Source organism: Pristiophorus japonicus, chromosome 15 (genome assembly GCF_044704955.1).
Source record: "Pristiophorus japonicus isolate sPriJap1 chromosome 15, sPriJap1.hap1, whole genome shotgun sequence".
Taxonomy (NCBI): Eukaryota; Metazoa; Chordata; class Chondrichthyes; family Pristiophoridae; genus Pristiophorus; species Pristiophorus japonicus.
In genome coordinates this window covers 145,989,019-146,013,777 of record NC_091991.1, presented here as the reverse complement: position 1 = coordinate 146,013,777, position 24,759 = coordinate 145,989,019, and the positions used below count along the sequence as shown (strand labels likewise).

Here is a 24,759-nt window from a genome sequence, read left to right as displayed (position 1 = left end):
CATTAAAAAAGCTATCGATGCACTGTAATTTTGGAAACTTTCAAAACCGAGCATTACGGGATCGTTTTGTTTGTGGGGTGAAAAATGATGCGATCAGAAGGAAGTTATCGACGACGGATGACTTGACTTTTGAGATTGCTTGTCAGACAGCGAAGTCGATGGGCATGGCCGAACAATATTCCTGAGAATTAAATAATGATTACGGTCATCAGTCAACCGAGGTAAATCACCTGCAGGTTCAAAGTAAAAGATGGTGGTGGCCCAAAGTCTCAGAAACTGGAAATTCTAACAGAGCGTCGAAGTCATGCTATAGGTGCCTGGGACAACATATACGTGAAAGCTCAAAGTTGTCCATAAGTGAAGGCAGAGTGTTTCTTCTGCAGAAAGACTGGGCATCTTGTGAAGGCATGCCGATTGAAGGGTAAACCAGCTTTTAAAGCTATGAGTTCAGTATTCAAAGCTATGAGTAGAAATCCCAAGAGACTACATAGCTTGGAAGAACAACAGGACGAGGAGATGTTAGAATTACACGTCATCAGGAGCGCGTGGTTAACGGACAGCGATTCGGAAAGCATCAAAATCCACATAGATGTTGCGGGATTCAAGGTACCAATGGAAATTGACACGGGTGCATCCGTGAGTGTAGTACCTGAGTCACTGTACCGTGACAAATTGCGTGATTTTCAACCAGAGAAATCCAAGATAGAGCTGCGAGGCTACTCGGGAGAGAAAATTCCTGTGGTAGGTCGTATCACTGTAGCAGTGAAATATAAAGATCAATTTCAGAACTTGCCTCGACTAGTAGTGAAAGGAGACAAGCCTGCCTTACTAGGAAGAAATTGGTTGAGCTCACTGAAGCTGGATTGGAATAAGATTTTCTGTGTGGAAGCGAGATTTTCATCAACGGATGAGGTTATCAAGAAGTATCCGAAGGTGTTCTGCGAAACGGGCAGTCCGATCCAAGGCTTCAAGGTGAGTGTCAGGGTACAGAAGGACGCTAGATTGGTTTACTACAAGCCATGTTCCGTACCATATGCACTCAAGGAGAAAGTTGAGCAAGAACTCAAAAGACTAGAGACTGAGAACATTATTTGTAAGATAGATCGATGTAATTGGGCTACACCCATTGTTGTTGTACCTAAGTTCGATGGTAAGGTAAGATTATGTGGTGATTATAAAGTAACCATAAACCAGGTTCTAGAGGGTAATGTATCCAATACATTGCCGAATATAGAAGATTTGTTCACAACACTGACAGGTGGTCAGATCTTCTCAAAACTGGATCTTACGAATGCCTACTTACAGCTTGAACTAGATGAGGAATCCAAGTCATGTTTGACTATAAATACTCATCTAGGCCTATATCAATTTAATAGGCTACCGTTTGGAGTGTCTTCCGCCCCTGCCATATTCCAAGGGGTGATGAACCAGATTTTGCAAGGTATTGAAGGGGTAGTATGTTATTTGGATGACATACTAATTTCAGCACCAAATAAGCAAATTCATAACATATTGAATGAAGTCCTCAAACGGCTAGAGAAGTACAGAGTACGAGTGTCTGCTCGTAAGTGTGTGTTATTTAAAAACTCAGTGGAGTACTTAGGGTACAGAGTAGACAAAGATGGTTTACATCCAACCATGGAATGTTGTGCAATGTTATTTATTTTTATTTTGCAATGATTTTGCACTGCAGTGGAGTCTGCAGTTATATGCTCTAAATGAAGATGAGCAAATTTGGAGGCAGGCTTCTGAATTAGTTTCCATGTCTCACACTTAATTGTAAGACTTTAAACCTCCCCCTTGTAACATTTGCTTCCTAGTCCAGTTTCCATCCATCATGCAACAGCTGTATCGTGACGTTTTATCCTGTATACTGTAAGGTAACTTTGTTTCAATTCCCAAATATTACGTAGGCGCACATTATGGCCAAGGCACTCTGAATATTGTACTTTCCAGTTCATTGAGAAGTTCACCAATGGCGACAGGCAAGTTTTCTTTTTATGAGCTTCCTTATTAGAAGTACTTGTGGCAAATACACAGTAAGATCAGAGGCAAGCATAGCGAGATGGTCTGGGGGGCATTAGCCTGGCAATGTATTATTTAACGTTTTAGGATGATTTTGTCAATGTTTTTTTTTAGTACGGCAAAATGTGTCTGCAATTGCACGAACCCAGCACTGAGAGTTGAGAGGAATCCCTTTACATTCAGGGAGCAGTTCTTTGATGGCACCAGCAGTGCGGGTTAAAAGAGACGATGAAGAGACGACACTGCGTCGGCTGGAGATTTGCGTTCGGTTGTGTGTTCTTGTAATTGGCCATCTGACCAATTCTTGGCGCAGAATGCTCCTCTTCGTGATATATAAGCATGGGATATATGTTTCTCTCCGTGGTAAATAAAAAATAAATACCACTCACGTATTTTGCAGGTCAAGAACATATCAGCATGCGTGACTCGCCAGGTTTGCATTGTAATTGCGTGCAATTGTACTGAGACCGGTTTTACATCTTAGAAATGTGTATTTTTTGTCTTTCACTGTTGGAAATCAGGAGCTCTCACAAGCAGGGGCCAAATTTGGGAAACTTTGGTCAATATTTTTTGCTAAAATTTTGTCGCATCTCCAGTTGCGATGCGACAAAGTTGTGACGCCGCAAATTCTCGTATTTCAGACGCATCAAAAATGCGACGTCCCATCGGAGTGCAAATGCAACTTAGTCGCCATTTTAAGCTCTCGTCTTGTTGGAGAGGCTGCTTCATATATATAAATAAATAAGTCCCCTTTGCGGCCAGAGTTGCGCATAAACAGCGATCAGCTGCGACAAATGGCTCAGGAGGAAGCCTTCCGGCGCCGCAAGCTGAATTTTAACGACGATGAAACAGAAATCCTGATCCGTGAAGTGACACTGCACCAGGACCAGCTCTTTGGCAGAGGGGATACCAAATTGCCTCCAGGGGCCAAAAATAAGATTTGGTTTTCAATACTGGCCAAGGTCAATGCTGTATCCAAGTGCACTAGGGACATAGGTGACATTAAGAAAAGGTGGTACGACATGTGCCACCGGACTAAAGACAAGGTGGTCAAATTGGCACGGGAGGCAATGCAGAACAAGAGAGTTGCTCAAACGTTACAACAGGAGGGTATCATGGGTGCCATTAAATATGACCCAGCCGGAGCCAGCACCAGCAATGACAGTGAACCCAGTACCAGTGGCACTAGCCGGGATGAGCGCACGAGCAGAGCCAGCAGCAGACATACCATCCCCAGCCAGCAGAAGAAACCAGTGCCACCCCACCAGGTGACTTGGCACACTAAGCAAGTGCCCGTGCAACCATTGCCAGACCAACAGGCCCCAGTCCAATGGCCGCCAATCCTGCTATTCACACTGGACCAGAATGCTACAGAGGAGAGCATCCAGGAACAACCCCAAGACCATCAAGCAAACAACGCCTTTCATGGTGAGTGGCCTCTAGACCTCCTGTTCAGAACCACGTTGTTGAACAACTCATGCCACCTAACCTTCACATTAAGATAACCAGCAGATAAATCTATCCATCCTTGTTCTTTGTCCAATCCTTTACAAACCAGAACACAACAAAACATTAGGGGCAATGCAGACATTACTATCGAGGAGGAGAAGTGTGAAATATTAAATTAAATAAATGTAGTGAGAGAGGAGGTATTAAGGGGTTTAGCAGCTTTGAAAGTGGATAAGTTCCCAGGCCCGGATGAAATGTATCCCAGGCTGTTAAGCGAAGCAAAAGCGGAAATAGCAGAGGTTTTGACAATCATTTTCCAATCCTCTCTGGCTTCAGGTGTGATGCCAGAGGACTGGAGGACTGCTAATGTGGTACCTTTGTTTAAGAAGGGAGAAAGGGATAGACTGAGTAATTACAGGCCAGTCAGCCTAACCTCAGTGGTCAGAAAATTATTGGAAAAAATCCTGAAGGACAGGATAAATCTTCACTTAGAAAGAGATGGATTAATCAAGGACAATCAGTACAGATTTGTCAAGGGAAGGTCGTGTCTGACTAACTTGATTGAATTTTTTGAGGAGATAACCAGGAGAGTCGATGAAGGCAAAGCGTATGATGTAGTGCATATGGATTTTAGCAAAGCTTTTGATAAGGCAGACTAGTCACAAAAGTAAAAGCCCATGGGATCTAGGGCAAAGTGGCAAGTTGAATCCAAAATTGGCTCAGAGACAGGAAGCAAAGGGTAATGGTTAATGGGTGTTTTTGCAACTGGAAGGATGCTTCCAGTGGGATTCCGCAGGGGTTAGTACTAGGCCCAGACTTGAATATAGGGGGTATAATTAAGAAGTTTGCAGATGGTACTAAAATCGGCTGTGTGGTTGATAATCAAGAAGAAAGCTGTGGACTGCAGGAAGATATCAATCAACTGGTCAGGTGGGCAGAACAGTGGCAAGTGGAATTTAATGCAGAGAAGTGTGAGATAATGCATTTGGGGATGGCTAACAAGGAAAGGGAATACACATTAAATGGTAGGTTACTGAGAAGTGTAGAGGAACAAAGGGACCTTGGAGTGCATGCCCATAGATCCCTGAAAGTAGCAGGCCAGGTAGATAAGATAGTTAAGAAGGCATATGGAATGCTTGCCTTTATTAGCCAAGAGCAGGGTGGTTATGCTTGAACTATATAAATCACTGGTTAGGCCACACCTGGAGTACTGTGTGCAGTTCTAGTCACCGCATTACAGGAAGGACGTGATTGCACTGGAGAGGACACAGAGAAGATTTACTAGGATGTTGCCGGGTGTGGAGAATCTAAGCTATGAGGACAGATTAGGTAGGCTGGATTTGTTTTCATTGGAACAGAGGAGGCTGAGGGGAGACCTCATTGAGGGGTATAAAATTATGAGGGGCCTATTTCCCTTAGCAGAGGGGTCAACAACCAGGGGGCATAAATTTATAGTAATCGGTAGAAGATTTAGAGGGTATTTGAGGGGAAATTTCTTCACGCAGAAGGTTGTGGGGTTCTGGAACTCACTGCCTGAAAGGGTGGTAGAGGCAGAAACACTCACCATATTTAAAAAGTACTTGGATGTGCACCTGAAATGCCGTAACCTGCAGGGTTACGAACCTAGAGCTGGACAGTGGGATTAGGCTGGATACGATGGGCCAAAATGGCCTCCTTCTGTGCTGTGAACTTCTATGATTCTATGATTCTATTATCACTCACGTCCACCACATGGGTATGATGTAGATCAGAGCTAGCCAATGGGCAGGTGGCAGTCCAAATCCTGCAACCGTGTTGTTTCAACTGCCACAGTGTTTTCCTAACTTCTCTCAGCTGTGCTCTGTGTGTCCTCCCCTTCTTCGGCTCTTCGGCTTGATAGTTTCAAAGGTTTTTTTTCCACTACCTCTTTAAATTCTCTCCACCACCCACTGTTTTCCCATCAGAGAAGGTGACCAGGCAACTCGGCATCTTGGCCTGTTTCATTGCCTCTCCACAACAAGCTACTGAAAGATGTGGTAGTGGTCCCAGCTTTGTAGAAGCAGTTGTATTGGAATTGGAAACTTCTCTCTGGGGAATTACATGTATGAATCTGTTGTGTTCCAGTTCAGAGTATGTAACCAATGAATCTCCATATCGTTCAGTTCTCCCAGCTTGATTCTCTTTAAACATATCAGTTTAAAACAAAGCCCAGCGTCATTCAGCTGGATTTTCTTTGCAAATACTGCTGTGTATAGCAACCTGAGCTTTTAAATATAGATTTACAAATAACATCAAAAGTAATGTTTTAAGTTACAGAAATGAAGGGAAAGCCATAATAACATAGCATTGTACCTGATACTGTGGTATATGTAATAGAGTATTTTAATGGGGAACTGTGGATGCCATTTGCGCACTTAGGTTACTTACATCCTTAATTTGCAAAGTGGAATGACTATTCATCACAAACTTATGCTAACAAAAGACTCAAAATAAACAAGTTCAGTTCATTGAAAGTAGCACCCAAGTTATTACTGAATACAAACAATTTCCTAATTTTTGTTCAACAAATAAAGTAAGAATATTTGGGGCCAGATTTTCCTATCAAAATAACAATGAGGCTAATGGCGCTTGTTGTTATTTATGTGTAAATGGTACAGCAACTGCAGGCGAGGAGCAGATGTATGGTTAAGTGCCTTGGATGAAGGGGTCGAGTGTAATGAAGCCAAGTTTGCTGATGATACAAAGATGGGTGGGAAAGCAAATTGTGAGGAGGACACAAAAAATCCGCAAAGCAACTTAGACAGGCTAAGTGAGTGGGCAAAAATTTGGCAGATGGAGTATAATGTGGGAAAATGTGAGGTTATCCACTTTGGCAGAAAAAATAGAAAAGCAAATTATAATTTAAATGAAGAAAAATTACAAACTGCTGCAGTACAGAGGGACCTGGGGTTCCTTGTGCATGAAACACATAAAGTTAGTATGCAGGTACAGTAAGTAATCAGGAAGGCAAATGGAATGTTGGTCTTTATTGCAAGGGGGATAGAGTATAAAAGCAGAGAAGTCCTGCTACAACTGTATAGGGTATTGGTGAGGCCACACCTAGAGTACTGCCTACAGTTTTGGTCTCCGTATTTAAGGAAGGATATACTTGCATTGGAGGCTGTTCAGAGAAGGTTCACAAGGTTGATTCCGGAGATGAGGGGGTTGATTTATGAAGATTGGTTGACTAGATTGGGCCTATACTCATTGTAGTTCAGAAGAATGAGAAGTGATCTTATTGAAACATGTAAGATAATGAGGGGGCTCGACAAGGTGGATGCAGAGAGGATATTTCCACTCATAGGGGAAACTAAACTAGGGGACATAGTCTCAGAATAAGGGGCTACCCATTTAAAACTGAGATGAGGAGGAATTTCTTCTCTGAGGGTTGTAAATCTATGGAATTCTCTGCCCCAGAGAGCTGTGGAGGCTGGGTCATTGAATATATTTAAGATGGAGATAGATTTTTGAGGATTAGAGAATAAAGGATTTGGGGAGCAGGCAGAGAAGTGGAGTTGAATCCATGATCAGATCAGCCATGATCTTATTAAATGGCGCAGCAGGCTCGAGGGGCCAGGTGGCCTACTCCTGCTATTTCTTATGTTCTTAATATGCAAAAGTTGCTGTCTGAGTTGAGCCACCCACATTTGCTTTGCAAAAACAACATCTTGTTGTCTCCCTCCCTCACCATTGACATGCGTTAAATGTTGTGAAGCTGTGGTATTTCCGCAGTAAATACGAACTAAACTCGCCACAGAAAGTTAAATCCGGCCATTACAAATGTAAATACCCTTTTTAACGATATGATACCTGTTAATTACTGACAATCAACATATTGTTTTTAACAACATAATAACTGTTATTACTGCTAATCAACCTCTGGCACTGAAAATTAACTATTCTTTCAGGTATTAATTGTTGTTGGAATTTTTAAAAATGGCATTTTTTTTAATGTTACTATTCCTTTCTCTTTTTTCTCTGTTAATCCAATCTTTCTTTTACTCTCTTTCTGTACCTGATTTGACATGGAATCACCCACTCTAATTTACACTTCCTTCTCAGTCCTTCTACATATTTATATTTCAATGTTTCAATCTGATTGTTTAAGGAAATACACCGTTTCTTGCCCTGTTCACTTAGGTTGCAGGTGCCCTGTTTCCCTCGCTGTGACGTTCTCAGCTTGCACTTTCAGCAACTTGCAGTGCAAAATTTAAAAAAATCTAAACATGCACGAGCAGGTCTAACTAACAGGAGACACTGTTAGTTGCCCTTCTACAGCAAAATCTATGTCATTAATTTACAGTGCTGCATAGGGCATTTTCTTTGCTAATATCTTGAATCCTGGACTTGCATTTTGGGGCAGGCATATGGAACTTTTTTTGAAAAAAGTGAATTGACTACCTCTGAAGTGGGTCAGTGTGCATGCTGGGGGACAGTGCCTTTTCATGTCCACATTATATGTCCAACAGAGACCATTGTTGAGGTGAAACAGGAAGCTGTTGGTCCAAACTTTGATATGGATTATTCCTCACCAGACATTGTATCGCCACTGACCCTTCGAGAAGAAAGTCCACTCCAGCCTCAAGGGAAGAGGGTACATGAGCAAATTTCTGAAGAACTGTTGGGTATCCAGGAGCAACACAATGTCTTACTTGGGGATGGCAATGAGGAGTTGCATGGCATCAGACAGGAATTGAGAGAGCTCCGGGGTGATCTCCAAGAATTGGCCACAGCCATCAGGCAACCCCTGGAGCGGCTAGCAGATTGTGTACAGGCTCTCCTTCCGTTGTTGCAGCATCCACCTTGTCCCCGAGTCGTGGAGATGATTGACTCATTCACGCAGCCAGATGAAGAAGAAACTGCGGAGTCTGGCGAGTCACTGTCCCATAGTCGACGGACTGGGCGCAAAACCTGTAAACGACCAAAGCTGGATGTGTAATCTGTTTGTGTTAGACCGCTATATTTTGGATTCTTTCATTTCCATCTTTGGTTGTGTCAAGTATTGTATGTCTCTACTTGATTGTACAATCCTTTTATAGTGACTCCTGAAAGTAAGTACAATGTTGGTTTGACCACATGGCTCTGTTTATGTAACAGAGTTAACACTAGGATTTTAGGAAAGCATAATGGTGGGAGTGTAAAGTTTTCACACTGTGTGCACTTGAATTGTGGGAAAAAAAATTACAGCTATATTTTCAGTTTTGTGTTATCTGGACTGTCAGCAAGGAGTATTTTGAGCTTGGGTGAAGTACAGGTCTGCCCATTTGCGTTGGTAGTGCTGAGAGCAAATTGAGGTAATTAATTAATTAAGACCACATAAAAAGCATATTTCCATGATATTAAAGCATTTTGGATCATGTGTATTTTCCTATAATGTATTGGTGCTAATATGCTAAATATGACTAGTAACAATACTGGTAAAATTAAATGCTGGTAAAATTAGAATGTCTCTGAAACAGGTAAGTTTACATCCTGGAGATGGGGAGGGGAAAATAGAGAGCGAATAAATATTAAAAATTAAATTACATTATCAATTACTTTCATTACACAAGCTAAGAATAGAGCCCTTGGTAACAAGCATCATTGTGGAGTAATGCAAATTCAGTTTCTTAGAGAAGCAACGTTAAAACTTTACTGTCCATACCCTACCAAAATAATCTGTTAGGTCTTCAAAAATAAATGTTATTGGCCTGATATTACTTGAGCATTGCCATTTATGTCTGTCATTTTGGAATTAATTTGGTGACATTTAACTACATCTGTAAAATAAGCATTCTGATCTAAATTTAGAAATGTTTTCAGCAATTATCACAGTCACATATCCATTGAAACATACCACTAATCAAATACATCACACACGCACTGATATCCCGAGCTATGTCTGGAATGTCTCCTTTGGACCAGGCTAAGTGCCACAGGGATCGGTGCTGGGACCACAACTGTTTACAATATACATAGATGACCTGGAAGAGGAGACAGAGTGTAGTGTAACAAAATTTGCAGATGACACAAAGATTAGTGGGAAAGCGGGTTGTGTTGAGGACACAGAGAGGCTGCAAAGAGATTTAGATAGGTTAAGCGAATGGGCTAAGGTTTGGCAGATGGAATACAATATCGGAAAATGTGAGGTCATCCACCTTGGGAAAAAAAAAACAGTAAAAGGGAATATTATTTGAATGGGGAGAAATTACAACATGCTGCGGTGCAGAGGGACCTGGGGGTCCTTGTGCATGAATCCCAAAAAGTTAGTTTGCAGGTGCAGCAGGTAATCAGGAAGGCGAATGGAATGTTGGCCTTCATTGCGAGAGGGATGGAGTACAAAAGCAGGGAGGTCCTGCTGCAACTGTACAGGGTATTGGTGAGGCCGCACCTAGAGTACTGCGTGCAGTTTTGGTCACCTTACTTAAGGAAGGATATACTAGCCTTGGAGGGGGTACAGAGACGATTCACTAGGCTGATTCCGGAGATGAGGGGGTTACCTTATGATGATAGATTGAGTAGACTGGGTCTTTACTCGTTGGAGTTCAGAAGGATGAGGGGTGATCTTATAGAAACATTTAAAATAATGAAAGGTATAGACAAGATAGAGGCAGAGAGGTTGTTTCCATTGGTCAGGGAGACGAGAACTAGGGGGCACAGCCTCAAAATACGGGGGAGCCAATTTAAAACCGAGTTGAGAAGGAATTTCTTCTCCCAGAGGGTTGTGAATCTGTGGAATTCTCTGCCCAAGGAAGCAGTTGAGGCTAGCTCATTGAATGTATTCAAATCACAGATAGATAGATTTGTAACCAATAAGGGAATTAAGGGTTATGGGGAGTGGGCGGGTAAGTGAAGCTGAGTCCACGGCCAGATCAGCCATGATCTTTTTGAATGGCGGAGCAGACTCGAGGGACTAGATGGCCTACTCCTGTTCCTAATTCTTATGTTCTTATGTTCTTATGTTCTAACAATCACCTTCTTTGCTCAGCAATGGATATCATGCAAAAATGCTTTTATAACTGTTTATATAATTATAGCAGCATTTATCTGCCTTGCATTCCTCTATTTTTTAAACAAATAATCAGGATACCATTTACCATCATTATTTAATCTCAGAACATCCCAATTCTGCAACAGGTTGGATGAATTCAGGCCAGGGTTGTCATTTTGCACTGGAAAAATAATTTGTTACTTCAGCTCTATCTTATTTAATTAACTTAAGTAAATGCACATTTTTATGTAATTTATGTTTATTCCACCAAGGAAGAGTACAAATATTGTAACATTTGTAAATGTACTGCACTCTAAATTATTTGAATTTTCTGTTTACATTTTGGATTGCTATATTTTGAAGACCTAAGACACCATACTATATTTTCCAAATATTAGTGATTATTAGTCTTCGCATTTAAGGAGAAAATAAGAGTTCAACTGCTAGTTTCAGTTTAACCTTGCTTGTGGTTCTAATGCATAAATATCTATTTCTCATGAGCCAACATCCCCTTTTGAGAGGAGTTGATTATTTGGAAACTAAAGAGGAAAAGAGGAGCAGGGTATGGCAAAGATTCATTTTCTGACATAGTTATTGTGGAAACGCTGAAAGTATGATGAAGCCATTTTTACAAATTACATAATTTTAATTTATACTCTAAATTGAACTTGTTGGTTAAATTCTATTTAGTCCATAAATAGCAAAATCCTTCATCATTAGTATTATACTAATATGGTGCACGAGGGCCTGAATAATGCAGCAATCCTAAATAAGTGTTCGACAGTTGTGTTTGTGTTTTCAAAGGTGCAACACCCTTCTGTAATGACATTAATTGAGAGCCAAGCTAAGGTGATTTATTTAATGATTCAAATTTAGGTTTGTGTTTTTTGTCTTGATAACAGCTGCAACCACCTCTTATAGAAACATAGAAAATAGATGCAGGAGTAGACCATTCGGCCCTTCTAGCCTGCACCGCCATTCAATGAGTTCATGGCTGAACATGCAACTTCAGTACCCCATTCCTGCTTTCTCGCCATACCCCTTGATCCCCCTAGTAGTAAGGACTTCATCTAACTCCTTTTTGAATATATTTAGTGAATTGGCCTCAACAACTTTCTGTGGTAGAGAATTCCACAGGTTCACCACTCTCTGGGTGAAGAAGTTCCTCCTCATCTCGGTCCAAAATGGCTTACCCCTTATCCTTAGACTGTGTCCCCTGGTTCTGGACTTTCCCAACATTGGGAACATTCTTCCTGCATCTAACCTGTCTAACCCCGTCAGAATTTTAAACGTTTCTATGAGGTCCCCTCTCATTCTTCTGAACTCCAGTGAATACAAGCCCAGTTGATCCAGTCTTTCTTGATAGGTCAGTCCCGCCATCCCGGGAATCAGTCTGGTGAACCTTCGCTGCACTCCCTCAATAGCAAGAATGTCCTTCCTCAGGTTAGGAGACCAAAACTGTACACAATACTCCAGGTGTGGCCTCACCAAGGCCCTGTACAACTGTAGCAACACCTCCATGCCCCTGTACTCAAATCCCCTCGCTATGAAGGCCAACATGCCATTTGCTTTCTTAACCGCCTGCTGCACCTGCATGCCACCCTTCAATGACTGATGTACCATGACACCCAGGTCTCGTTGCACCTCCCCTTTTCCTAATCTGTCACCATTCAGATAATAGTCTGTCTCTCTGTTTTTACCACCAAAGTGGATAACCTCACATTTATCCACATTATACTTCATCTGCCATGCATTTGCCCACTCACCTAACCTATCCAAGTCACTCTGCAGCCTCATAGCATCCTCCTCGCAGCTCACACTGCCACCCAACTTAGTGTCATCCGCAAATTTGGAGATACTACATTTAATCCCCTCGTCTAAATCATTAATGTACAGTGTAAACAGCTGGGGCCCCAGCACAGAACCTTGCGGTACCCCACTAGTCACTGCCTGCCATTCTGAAAAGTCCCCATTTACTCCTACTCTTTGCTTCCTGTCTGACAACCAGTTCTCAATCCATGTCAGCACACTACCCCCAATCCCATGTGCTTTAACTTTGCACATTAATCTCTTGTGTGGGACCTTGTCGAAAGCCTTCTGAAAGTCCAAATATACCACATCAACTGATTCTCTCTTGTCCACTCTACTGGAAACATCCTCAAAAAATTCCAGAAGATTTGTCAAGCATGATTTCCCTTTCACAAATCCATGCTGACTTGGACCTATCATGTCACCTCTTTCCAAATGCACTGCTATGACATCCTTAATAATTGATTCCATCATTTTACCCACTACCGATGTCAGGCTGACCGGTCTATAATTCCCTGTTATCCCTCTCCCTCCTTTTTTAACTATCATAACTACAACAAGTGTTTTACAAATTACATTTATTTTAATTTATACACAAAAACCAAGGCTAAATTGAAATTACAACAGCAAAATACTGCCGATGCTGAAAATCTGAAAGAGAAATAAAATGCTGGAAATACTTAGCAGGTCAGGCAGCATCTGTGAGGAGAGAAACAGAGAATGTTTCAGTTAGATGACCTTTCATCAGATAAAGTTGTTTTGTGCCTTCAGCTGCCTAGGCTTTCAGCTATGGAATTCCCTCCCTAAAATCTCTCCGCTTTGCTACCTCACTTTCCTCCTTTAAGATACTCCTTAAAACCTACCTCTTTGGTCATCTGCCCATATATCTCCTTATGTGGCTCAGTGTTAAATTTTATTTTATAACGCTTCTGTGAAGCACCTTGGGACATTTTACTACGTTAAAGGCACTAGATAAATACAAGTTGTTGTTGTAAGTACAAGATCAAGTCATTTCATAGTGAACTCTTGGTTTATTGAGTTTTTCTTTACGTTTTACATTCCTTAGATTGTGCATTCTGTATGTCCTGTTAAAATGATCATAGTGTATGGGCAATGTTGTATTGTCCTATTGGAACATATTGGGTGTTTGCCATCGGTGTGTCAGTTGATTTACATCTTGTGACAAGAAAAGAGTATATCATAAGGGTTATGATACCAAATCTTCCATGTATCAAAATAATGTGACCAAAAGACAGTTTTACTGAAAAAAGCGTAATTTTACTCTTGTGGATGCAGCTTTATGTTATTGTATTGTACAATACGCTTTATCTCAGTTGAGTTTAACAAGTCATTGTTATGTAGTTAAATGGGTAAAAGACAACTTACTAGATAGAGTAACTCAAACTCTTTCTTTCCTCAATTTTGAGAGTTTTTTTGTTGCTTTTTCTTCCATATTATGCACCATTTACCAATTGAGAAAGTAATCAACTTCTTGGTCTCTGCCAATACCACTGGCCGCTGAGAGGTGCAGGTTGACGCAACTTCATAATTTTCCCATTTTTAAAGTACCTTTCCTCAGCATTACTCACTCTGAGCTGGAAACTTGGGATGTGGGAAATGTGGATGCAGTATTATATCCTACCACACTGACAAAGCATTTAATATAAAAATGCCACTTGACCACCCTTATGTTAGTACAGAAATACCCTTGGGTCACCCTTAACTTAGACTTAACATACATTTAATGGAAAGATTTCCATTTCCATTTGTCATTAAATCACAAATGTGCATAGAATGTATTGCAGTGGATGATATAATTAATATAACACCACAGATGTAAAAAAAGATGTGAAAGGAAAAACTGCACCTTGCTGCAGCTGAACCACTTCAAAAAAGCAGATTTGAAAGCAGATAGAATAGTTCTACATTAGCAGTATATTCCCCATCTTTAACCAGCTTTAAAGGTGTAGACTCTTCCTTACAATTCCTGGAACTGGCCTTGTCCAATAAATTTCCTGTCTCCTCCTGCAGATGGCAGTGTTCCTTGACTATGAAGATCAGTAAGGGTGACATGGCAAGACATGGGTTCAGATGTGTCCTCTACAGGAATCTAGCTCTTCTGCCATAGGGGAATGCCAGGTAGAGATTAGGAAGTTCCACAAGGGAGGGAGGGGCAGAATACTAGGTCAATCACATGACGATTAAGCAATCTTCTAATGAAGAAAGATAGACTTGGATTTATATAGCGGCTTTCACAACCACCGGACGTCTCAAAATGTTTTACAACCAACGAAGTACTGTCACTGTGGTTATGTAGGAAAGAAGTGGCAATTGTAGAGGCTTGGAAGAAGGCCATAACCAAAGGATGTGAGGAGCCTAAAAGGAATGGAAGAAAATACATTCAAAATGGACAAGGGAAATAAATAATAATGTGGTTATATACTTTGTGGCTTTTTTGTTTCATGTTACAATGGAACTAAAATGAAGTACATAGGATGATATTTTGTTTCAGTCTGAGTAACTATAGTTTGACTATGAGACCAATAAATACAGTTTACATTCCAGTACCATTATTGAAAATAAATGTTTTAATAAGTAAGACATTGATCTGGTTACAACATAATTTTAGACTGAGGTGTGTCACACAATTGTTACTTGAAGAAGGTAGGGCCACAGAGCTGGTCGAGTGTGATCCTCGTTGTCGATGGCCACATTGTCCGCATGCCCAACATAAGACACCCAAAGCAAGCGCTCTACTCGGAACTCCTACACAGCAAGCGAGCCCCAGGTGGGCAGAGGAAACGTTTCAAGGACACCCTCAAAGCCTCCTTGATAAAGTGCAACATCCCCACCGCTACCTGGGAATCCCTGGCCAAAGACTGCCCTAAGTGGAGGAAGAGCATCCGGGAGGGCGCTGAGCACCTCGAATCTCGTCTCCAAGAGAATGCAGAAAAGAATCGCAGGCAGCAGAAGAAGCGTACAGCAAACCAGACTCCCCACCCGCCCTTTCCTTCAGCTAATGTCTGTCCCACCTGTGACAGAGACTGTAATTCCCATGTTGGACTGTTCAGTCACCTGAGAACTCACTTTTAGAGTGGAAGCAAGCCTTCCTCGATTTTGAGGGACTGCCTATGATGATGAGGTAGGGCAATGTTACTTTGTATGTTTTTTTATGGTGATTGGAGCAAATAATTACTCTGCTGTATTGGGAATCATCCAGTATGATTTTTTTTGTTACACGTTTTCAAGTCCACAAGCCTTTCTTTGAGACGACGAGCTGGTCATAAGTGGTCTGAGTTTACTTTTGATTTCCCTCTCTTTTTCCAGCAGAAAAGCAGTTAACATATGAAACCTGAAGCATACCAAAATATGTAGCTTAGACAACATCATCTTTTCATTGATACAAAAGATTAATATGTTAGATGATCCTTATTTTTTATGGCCATCATCAGCACCTCTAAGATAACCACACATCTTCCAGAATTTATATTTTCTACATATTACCACCAACTATGTGCCAATATCAGCTATACATAGTGTTAAAGTGTAGTCTTGTTAATGATTATTAATATCAAAGTGTTAAATATAAATGTAATGTTAGTTATGTTTGTAGCACTAATCTCGGTCCTTATTCTGTGAACCACGCATGACAGATTTTTGTAGAGGGCTGATGTTATTTCATAACACTAAATACTGATGCATTATAAAAAAGGTCAAGTAGCGATACAGATCGAAAACCTTAGATTTAAATTTAGAGTCTGATTTGCAAGGTTCGATTTTTAAGTGTGTACATATAACCTTGTTATAAGCTGCCTTACATTTTTTAGTGTTGATTTATTAATGTCTGCAGTAATGCAGAGCAATATCTGCACTCAGTATCATGTTCTAATTGTATAGTTTCTTGGATTTTTAAAAATCCATTCTCACAATATGGATGGCGCGAGCTAGGTCAGCATTTATTGCCCATCCCAAGTTTCTGAAGGTGATGACTCACAATATGATACAGTTCTACAGGTAACAGCACGTTTTCAATACCCTAGACAAATGGCCATTCTTCACAGGTAAGAAAACTGGGATCTGCCTGACTTACAAGTAAACAAACAAGTTGGTACATTTGCCCAATGACCCGTGAGTGGGGTGGGAGTAAAGTATAAAACAAAATAAGTAGTGTATAGTTATTAAATGGCACAATACTCGCCGATCTAAAACAACCCTGTTCATTATTTCTTCCTTGTCAATTATGAAGAGAAAAAATTAGTCAGTGATGAATTGTCAACAATTTAAAGTTGACACCGAAAGTGAAGAGAAATTTATTTGCACAGGCAGTTGTTAGTGCATAAATGCTGTGCCACAGGGTGTAGTTGAGGCAGAGACCATTATAAAGTCTTATGAGAAAATTAGATATACTGAACTAAGTTGCTCAAAACACTTAAAAAATATATATATATTCCATCCATCATTTTGCTCTGTTTGGTGAGAATGGGCTACAATTACTGCATAAAAAATTAAAGTTCCACATGTCACAGTAACATGTTTAAACTTGCATAAAAAGTTATATTTTGTATGTTGAGTAGCTTCATTAATATTTTTACATGAATGCTCAGCTTCTTTCAAAAGCCTAGGTTTGGAAGTTAATATTTTAACCCAGTGTTGTCACTCTTCAGGGCGATAGTGCAATCTGAGCCTGTGTAGAATTTCCCATCATGTGTTAGAAAGATTCGGTCAGTGCCAGTGACAGATTGTCTCTATGGGCCCAAGTTTCCACATGATTCGCGCCTGATTTTTAGGAGCAACTGGTGGAGAACGGACTATTTTAGAAATCGCAATTCTCCACATTTTTTTTTCTGCAGTTCTAGTCAGGTAGAACAGATCTAGTTTAGAACAGAATTTTTTCTTCAAAAGGGGGCGTGTCCGGCCACTGACGCCTGATTTGAAAGTTTCCACAGTGAAAACGTACTCCAAACTAAAGTAGAATGGAGCCAGTGAAGATTTTTGTAGAACTGAAAAAACCTGTTCTACACATTAAAAAATCAGGCGCAGGTTACAAATTAGGCGTCCAGAACGAGGTGGGGGGGGGAGGGGGGGGGGGAAGGGAACTCATTAAATTCGACAATAAATCCTTATTTATACTTATACAAATATTATACAAATAAATCCAACCTGAATAAACATTTATAAGCCAAGAAAAGATTAAATAAACCATCTTCCTACCTGTGTGAAAGTGCTTCAGCCAGGGAGAATTCTGCAGCCGTTCGTGTCGCTGACCGGGAAGAGGGAGAGAGAGAGAGAGAGAGAGGGGGGGGGGGAGGGAGGGGGAGAGAGAGAGAGGGGGGGAGGGAGAGAGAGAGAGAGGAGGGAGGGAGAGAGAGAGCGGGGGGGGGGGGAGCGGGTCTCGGGTCAGGCGGGGGGAGGGGAGCGGGTGTCTGGTCGGCGGGGGGGGGGGGGGAGGGGGTCTCGGGTCGGGGCGGGGGGGGGAAAGCGGGTCTCGGGGCGGGGGGGGGGAGCGGGTCTCAGGTCGAGATGGAGGTGGGGGGGAGCGGGTGTCAGGTCTCGGGGCGGGGAGCGGGTGTCGGGTCGGGTCTGGTCGGCGGGGGGGGGGGAGCGGGTGTCAGGTCGAGATGGAGGTGGGGGGGAGCGGGTGTCAGGTCTCGGGGCGGGGAGCGGGTGTCAGGTCTCGGGGCGGGGAGCGGGTGTCAGGTCTCGGGGCGGGGAACGGGTGTCGGGTCGGGTCTGGTCGGCGGGGGGGGGGGAGCGGGTGTCAGGTCGAGATGGAGGTGGGGGGGAGCGGGTGTCAGGTCTCGGGGCGGGGAGCGGGTGTCAGGTCTCGGGGCGGGGAGCGGGTGTCAGGTCTCGGGGCGGGGAGCGGGTGTCGGGTCGGGTCTGGTCGGCGGGGGGGGGGGAGCGGGTGTCAGGTCGAGATGGAGGTGGGGGGGAGCGGGTGTCAGGTCTCGGGGCGGGGAGCGGGTGTCGGGTCGGGTCTGGTCGGCGGGGGGGGGGGGGAGCGGGTGTCGGATCTTGTCGGGGGCGGGAAGCAGGAACTGGCCGTGGGAGGAGCCTTATTCACGCAGCCCCAGTGAGGCCATTCAGCCAGGACTAGGGGCTGCGTGCTTCAGGCCCCTCCCACACAGTTCGGCGCCTGGAGCTACTGCACTTGCGTGCCGACTGTAGCGCGCATGTGCAGAGGTCCCAGCACGGTTTTCAGCGCCGGGACCTGGCTCCGCCCCCCCCCACAGCTCGTGTTGGCTGCGCTGAGGGCCAGAGGACCTGTAAGTAGGTGGAGAATACCGAGGATTTTTTTAGGCGCCGTTTTTTCTTGTGGAAACTTGGGCCCTATATATCTATATATATATCCTCCTAATCCATTTTTTAGTTTCTTCAGACTATTTGAATACAATCTGCAGAATTAATTTTTCAGGTAAAGTTTTGCATGTTAAATATTTAGCTCAGAGACTGCAAACCAGAGAGCCTTTCTTATATTAATATGAGTTCTTTAAAAAAAAACAAGGCTATTGAAAGCTTTTTAGGTAAATACTATAGGCTCAATTTTCCCGAGTCATTTGTGGTGTTTTTTTGGTGGCGCCGTTTTTTTGGGTGTATTTATTTTTTTCAAAGTTTCCCCCGCGATCTGCACCGGTGTAACTGACTTAGTAACGATTTTTCTAGGCCAGTTTTTTTGGGCGTTCCCTCATGTCTGCGCCGATTTTTATAACTTTTTGCAGTTTGGCCAAAATGTTTTCCTCTTAGGTCGGCGTATCTGGCCACTCCTGAAAAACTTTCTGGGCACTTAAGAAAACCAGTGCACATTGAGAAATCTGTGCTGAAAGATGCCATTGTTTTTAATCGAAGATTTTGGAAGGAGTCAAGGACACTGTAAAAATCAATAATAAAGTTTAACTTTTTTTACCTGTCAACATAATAAATGTAAGTTTATTGGATTTCAGAAGTTTACTCTTTTTTTTAAACTCATTCACACACCACCACTGAACGTCTTGAAGCAGGGCTGGAGGGTCATAGCTTTAACCAGCAGAATCGGCCCCACGTCCGTACACAGGGGCTCAGAGCTCGGCTGGTAAACAAGATCGGCAGGTGGTGGTGGGGGGGGGGGGGGGGGGGGGGGGCGGAGGGGGAGAAGAAGAGAGAGAGAGCGAGGTGCCGATCGGAAGGTTTCTGAAGACTGCAATGAGTGGTGGGGGTGCGGGATGTGGGGGGGCGAGAGGAGAAGTCACAAAACCTTGGGTGATTCTTGTGATTCTTCTTGAGTTCCAAAAGTTGTGTTAAGAATGGAAATGATTCAGTTTTAATGTAAAATATATTTTATTCAAAAGTTTAACAAACGGTCCTTTTGTACTTAACTTTAATAAAATTATTCTTGTATCAAACTTTACTTGAAGATCACTCTTTAAGAGCACTTAAAAACTTTATCATTTACAAACTTTTAAACTTGTAAATTTACATAACTTACAAAAAACTTTTAATTTGAGAACAGTTACAACAGTAACAACAATAATAATAACATCAGCAGCAAAGAAAGGCTGCATCTGCCCATCTCTCCTCCATCTTATTTTAAGACTGCCCACTGTGCTTGGTCTTGGACATTCCACTACTCCTACCCGCAGGAGGTGGCACAGTGTTTCTGGGCTTGGTATCAAGCTTATTCTTTTTAAGATCTCGGGTACTGCACACCTATGTGAGAGGGAGGCGCGGCAGGCGGCAAGTTGGAGGGCCCAGCTTTGGGCTCTTCAGAGGCTGGTGTGGGGATTGGAATGGGAGTGGCAGTTGATTCTGTCAATGGGCGCGGGGTCTGGGCATGTTCTCTTATTGCAGCAGCTAACTCCAACATGCCATCCCTCATGCGCTCCGACAATGTCTCAACAACCTGCAACATTCTCTCCCTCATGTTGAGCAAAACTGTCTGAACTACCTGCAACATTCCCTCTCTCATGGTCAGTGACATGGTTTGCACTATCCCTGACATTTTTTTCCTGATGATCACTGACAGCGCATGAGCTACCTCTGACATTCCCTCCCTCATGGTCACTATTCTCTCACTGATGGTCCTGGACATCGTTCCCATTTCTCGTGTCATTGCTGTTACTTCTGCAGACAGTCCTGCTACCTCATCACTCACACCACTGATGGCATCCAGGAGTGATCGGGTAAGGTCATTGAGTGCGGAGAGCATTGACATCACCTGAACCACATCCGTTAGATCATGCACCTCAGGAGAGCGCGGTTGAGCTCTCCTTCCCCTCCTCCCCTTGGGTGTGGCTCACACCCCACCATTGGGACCTGCAGCCTGGGATGGTGGGGCCTTGGGTGTACCTCACTGCACCCCACCACTGGGACCTGTAGCCTGGGAAGGTGGGGCCCTGGGTGTTCCTCGCTGCACCCCACCATTGGGACCTGCAACCTCAGAAGGTGGGGCCCTGGGTGTACCTCGCTGCACCCCACCACAGGGACCCGCAACCTCGGAAGGTGGGAAACTATGGAATGTTCCACCAGCACTCAAACCATCAGTCACAGAAAGGGCTATCACCGCAATGAGCGGCACCTCCTCCAAAACCAGTAAAACAGTGGGGGTTTCATCCAACTCCATCGCCTCCCCCCATGTTCTTGGTCTGAAGGGTTGGATTCGAAGATGTTATCCTGTTCAGGCTGGTCTTCATCTGAATTTGCTTCTACATCGTCAAGGTTGGCCTCAAGTTCTGCAAAATATAACAGAACAGTCAAATGGTTAGCAGCAGAGGAGGGGGCAGGGTTGGTGGCATGAGTAGGCTCACACAATGCAGGCCAGGCAGCACGCTGATTTGAAGGACCACGATGAATGATAGCACATTGCATCAACCGAAGCGTAGCTGATGGAGACATCACCAGGAACCGAAGCACAGCTAGCCCGCGCAGTACTTAACATTTAGCAAAGCCAGATTGTGGAATTTGCAGGACTTATCCTCTCCCTCGGGTGTGGGCCCAGCTTGTGCAGTTGTGATTGATTTTCTCCTGGCAGGATCCATCAAAGCAGCGACCATCTCTTCCAATGGGTGCAGATTTGCCGGGCCTCCTGTTCCAGTTCTTTCTCGTTTGTTGTATGCCACTTGCCTCTGCAAAGATGAAAACACAACTTTTTAGAGAGGGTGTCTTTCTGCTGGGTGGGACATATACAGCTGGTCACATTTATAATTGCAATTGCATTGAACAAATGAAAGTATTACTTACACTAACTACTTGACTAAGGTCCTGCCACTTTTTACACTGGCCTCCAGATCTCATGGTGTTCACCACTGCGCAGTAATCTTCTGCAACTTGGTTCCAGCGTTTCTTCATTTCTTTGGGTGGAACTTTTATGTGACCTCTGCTAGTGTCAAGCTCCTGCCATCTGTTCTCAATCACAGTAACTAGTGCCTCCACTTCTTCCTGTAAGAAATTCTTGGTCCTTGCACCGCATTGCATCTTGTACTGCTGCAGCTGCGATTTTTCCAATGCTCTCATGTAGCACTTGTAACACATACAACTGGCTCTTTAAAAATGGCCGATTGTCAACTCGGAGCTGTACTGGGCATGCGCGTCCATTGCAACGACGGCAGAAACTTAATTTTTTTTCCCCCGCATGTGCAGAAGGTACGGCATCATTTTTCGGGATTTCAGAAGTTTACTCTTTTTTTTAAACTCATTCACACACCATCACTGAACGTCTTGAAGCAGGGCTGGAGGGTCATAGCTTTAACCAGCAGAATCGGCCCCACGTCCGTACACAGGGGCTCAGAGCTCGGCTGGTAAACAAGATCGGCAGGTGGTGGTGGGCGGGGGGGGGGGGGGGCGGAGGGGGAGAAGAAGAGAGAGAGAGCGAGGTGCCGATCGGAAGGTTTCTGAAGACTGCAATGAGTGGTGGGGGTGCGGGATGCGGGGGGGCGAGAGGAGAAGTCACAAAACCTTGGGTGATTCTTGTGATTCTTCTTGAGTTCCAAAAGTTGTGTTAAGAATGGAAATGATTCAGTTTTAATGTAAAATATATTTTATTCAAAAGTTTAACAAACGGTCCTTTTGTACTTAACTTTAATAAAATTATTCTTGTATCAAACTTTACTTGAAGATCACTCTTTAAGAGCACTTAAAAACTTTATCATTTACAAACTTTTAAACTTGTAAATTTACATAACTTACAAAAAACTTTTAATTTGAGAACAGTTACAACAGTAACAACAATAATAATAACATCAGCAGCAAAGAAAGGCTGCATCTGCCCATCTCTCCTCCATCTTATTTTAAGACTGCCCACTGTGCTTGGTCTTGGACATTCCACTACTCTACCCGCAGGAGGTGGCACAGTGTTTCTGGGCTTGGTATCAAGCTTATTCTTTTTAAGATCTCGGGTACTGCACACCTATGTGAGAGGGAGGCGCGGCAGGCGGCAAGTTGGAGGGCCCAGCTTTGGGCTCTTCAGAGGCTGGTGTGGGGATTGGAATGGGAGTGGCAGTTGATTCTGTCAATGGGCGCGGGGTCTGGGCATGTTCTCTTATTGCAGCAGCTAACTCCAACATGCCATCCCTCATGCGCTCCGACAATGTCTCAACAACCTGCAACATTCTCTCCCTCATGTTGAGCAAAACTGTCTGAACTACCTGCAACATTCCCTCTCTCATGGTCAGTGACATGGTTTGCACTATCCCTGACATTTTTTTCCTGATGGTCACTGACAGCGCATGAGCTACCTCTGACATTCCCTCCCTCATGGTCACTATTCTCTCACTGATGGTCCTGGACATCGTTCCCATTTCTCGTGTCATTGCTGTTACTTCTGCAGACAGTCCTGCTACCTCATCACTCACACCACTGATGGCATTCAGGAGTGATCGGGTAAGGTCATTGAGTGCGGAGAGCATTGACATCACCTGAACCACATCCGTTAGATCATGCACCTCAGGAGAGCGCGGTTGAGCTCTCCTTCCCCTCCTCCCCTTGGGTGTGGCTCACACCCCACCATTGGGACCTGCAGCCTGGGATGGTGGGGCCTTGGGTGTACCTCACTGCACCCCACCACTGGGACCTGTAGCCTGGGAAGGTGGGGCCCTGGGTGTTCCTCGCTGCACCCCACCATTGGGACCTGCAACCTCAGAAGGTGGGGCCCTGGGTGTACCTCGCTGCACCCCACCACAGGGACCCGCAACCTCGGAAGGTGGGAAACTATGGAATGTTCCACCAGCACTCAAACCATCAGTCACAGAAAGGGCTATCACCGCAATGAGCGGCACCTCCTCCAAAACCAGTAAAACAGTGGGGGTTTCATCCAACTCCATCGCCTCCCCCCATGTTCTTGGTCTGAAGGGTTGGATTCGAAGAAGTTATCCTGTTCAGGCTGGTCTTCATCTGAATTTGCTTCTACATCGTCAAGGTTGGCCTCAAGTTCTGCAAAATATAACAGAACAGTCAAATGGTTAGCAGCAGAGGAGGGGGCAGGGTTGGTGGCATGAGTAGGCTCACACAACGCAGGCCAGGCAGCACGCTGATTTGAAGGACCACGATGAATGATAGCACATTGCATCAACCGAAGCGTAGCTGATGGAGACATCACCAGGAACCGAAGCACAGCTAGCCCGCGCAGTACTTAACATTTAGCAAAGCCAGATTGTGGAATTTGCAGGACTTATCCTCTCCCTCGGGTGTGGGCCCAGCTTGTGCAGTTGTGATTGATTTTCTCCTGGCAGGATCCATCAAAGCAGCGACCATCTCTTCCAATGGGTGCAGATTTGCCGGGCCTCCTCCTGTTCCAGTTCTTTCTCGTTTGTTGTATGCCACTTGCCTCTGCAAAGATGAAAACACAACTTTTTAGAGAGGGTGTCTTTCTGCTGGGTGGGACATATACAGCTGGTCACATTTATAATTGCAATTGCATTGAACAAATGAAAGTATTACTTACACTAACTACTTGACTAAGGTCCTGCCACTTTTTACACTGGCCTCCAGATCTCATGGTGTTCACCACTGCGCAGTAATCTTCTGCAACTTGGTTCCAGCGTTTCTTCATTTCTTTGGGTGGAACTTTTATGTGACCTCTGCTAGTGTCAAGCTCCTGCCATCTGTTCTCAATCACAGTAACTAGTGCCTCCACTTCTTCCTGTAAGAAATTCTTGGTCCTTGCACCGCATTGCATCTTGTACTGCTGCAGCTGCGATTTTTCCAATGCTCTCATGTAGCACTTGTAACACATACAACTGGCTCTTTAAAAATGGCCGATTGTCAACTCGGAGCTGTACTGGGCATGCGCGTCCATTGCAACGACGGCAGAAACTTAATTTTTTTCCCCCCGCATGTGCAGAAGGTACGGCATCATTTTTCGGCACAGACAGCAGGCTCCAACCCCCAAGGCGACCGGACACGCTGCGCGCCGCCAAATTAGAATTATAGATCGGGGAAACTTTTGGCAAATTATTTCCAGCGCATTTCTGGCCTAGAAAAATGGGTGTAACTCTGGCAATACGCCAGGAAACGGGCTT

General features: G+C 43.8%; 1 protein-coding gene across 1 annotated transcript; it reads left to right on the top strand.

The window, feature by feature from the left end:
• The first annotated feature begins 2,819 nt into the window (after positions 1–2,819).
• Positions 2,820–8,431, top strand: LOC139281611 (myb-related transcription factor, partner of profilin-like). The gene is made up of 2 exons (XM_070901760.1): positions 2,820–3,453; positions 7,962–8,431. The coding sequence occupies exons 1-2, from the start codon at positions 2,820–2,822 to the stop codon at positions 8,429–8,431; spliced, it is 1,104 nt and encodes a 367-aa protein (XP_070757861.1).
• The last annotated feature ends 16,328 nt before the right edge of the window (positions 8,432–24,759 follow it).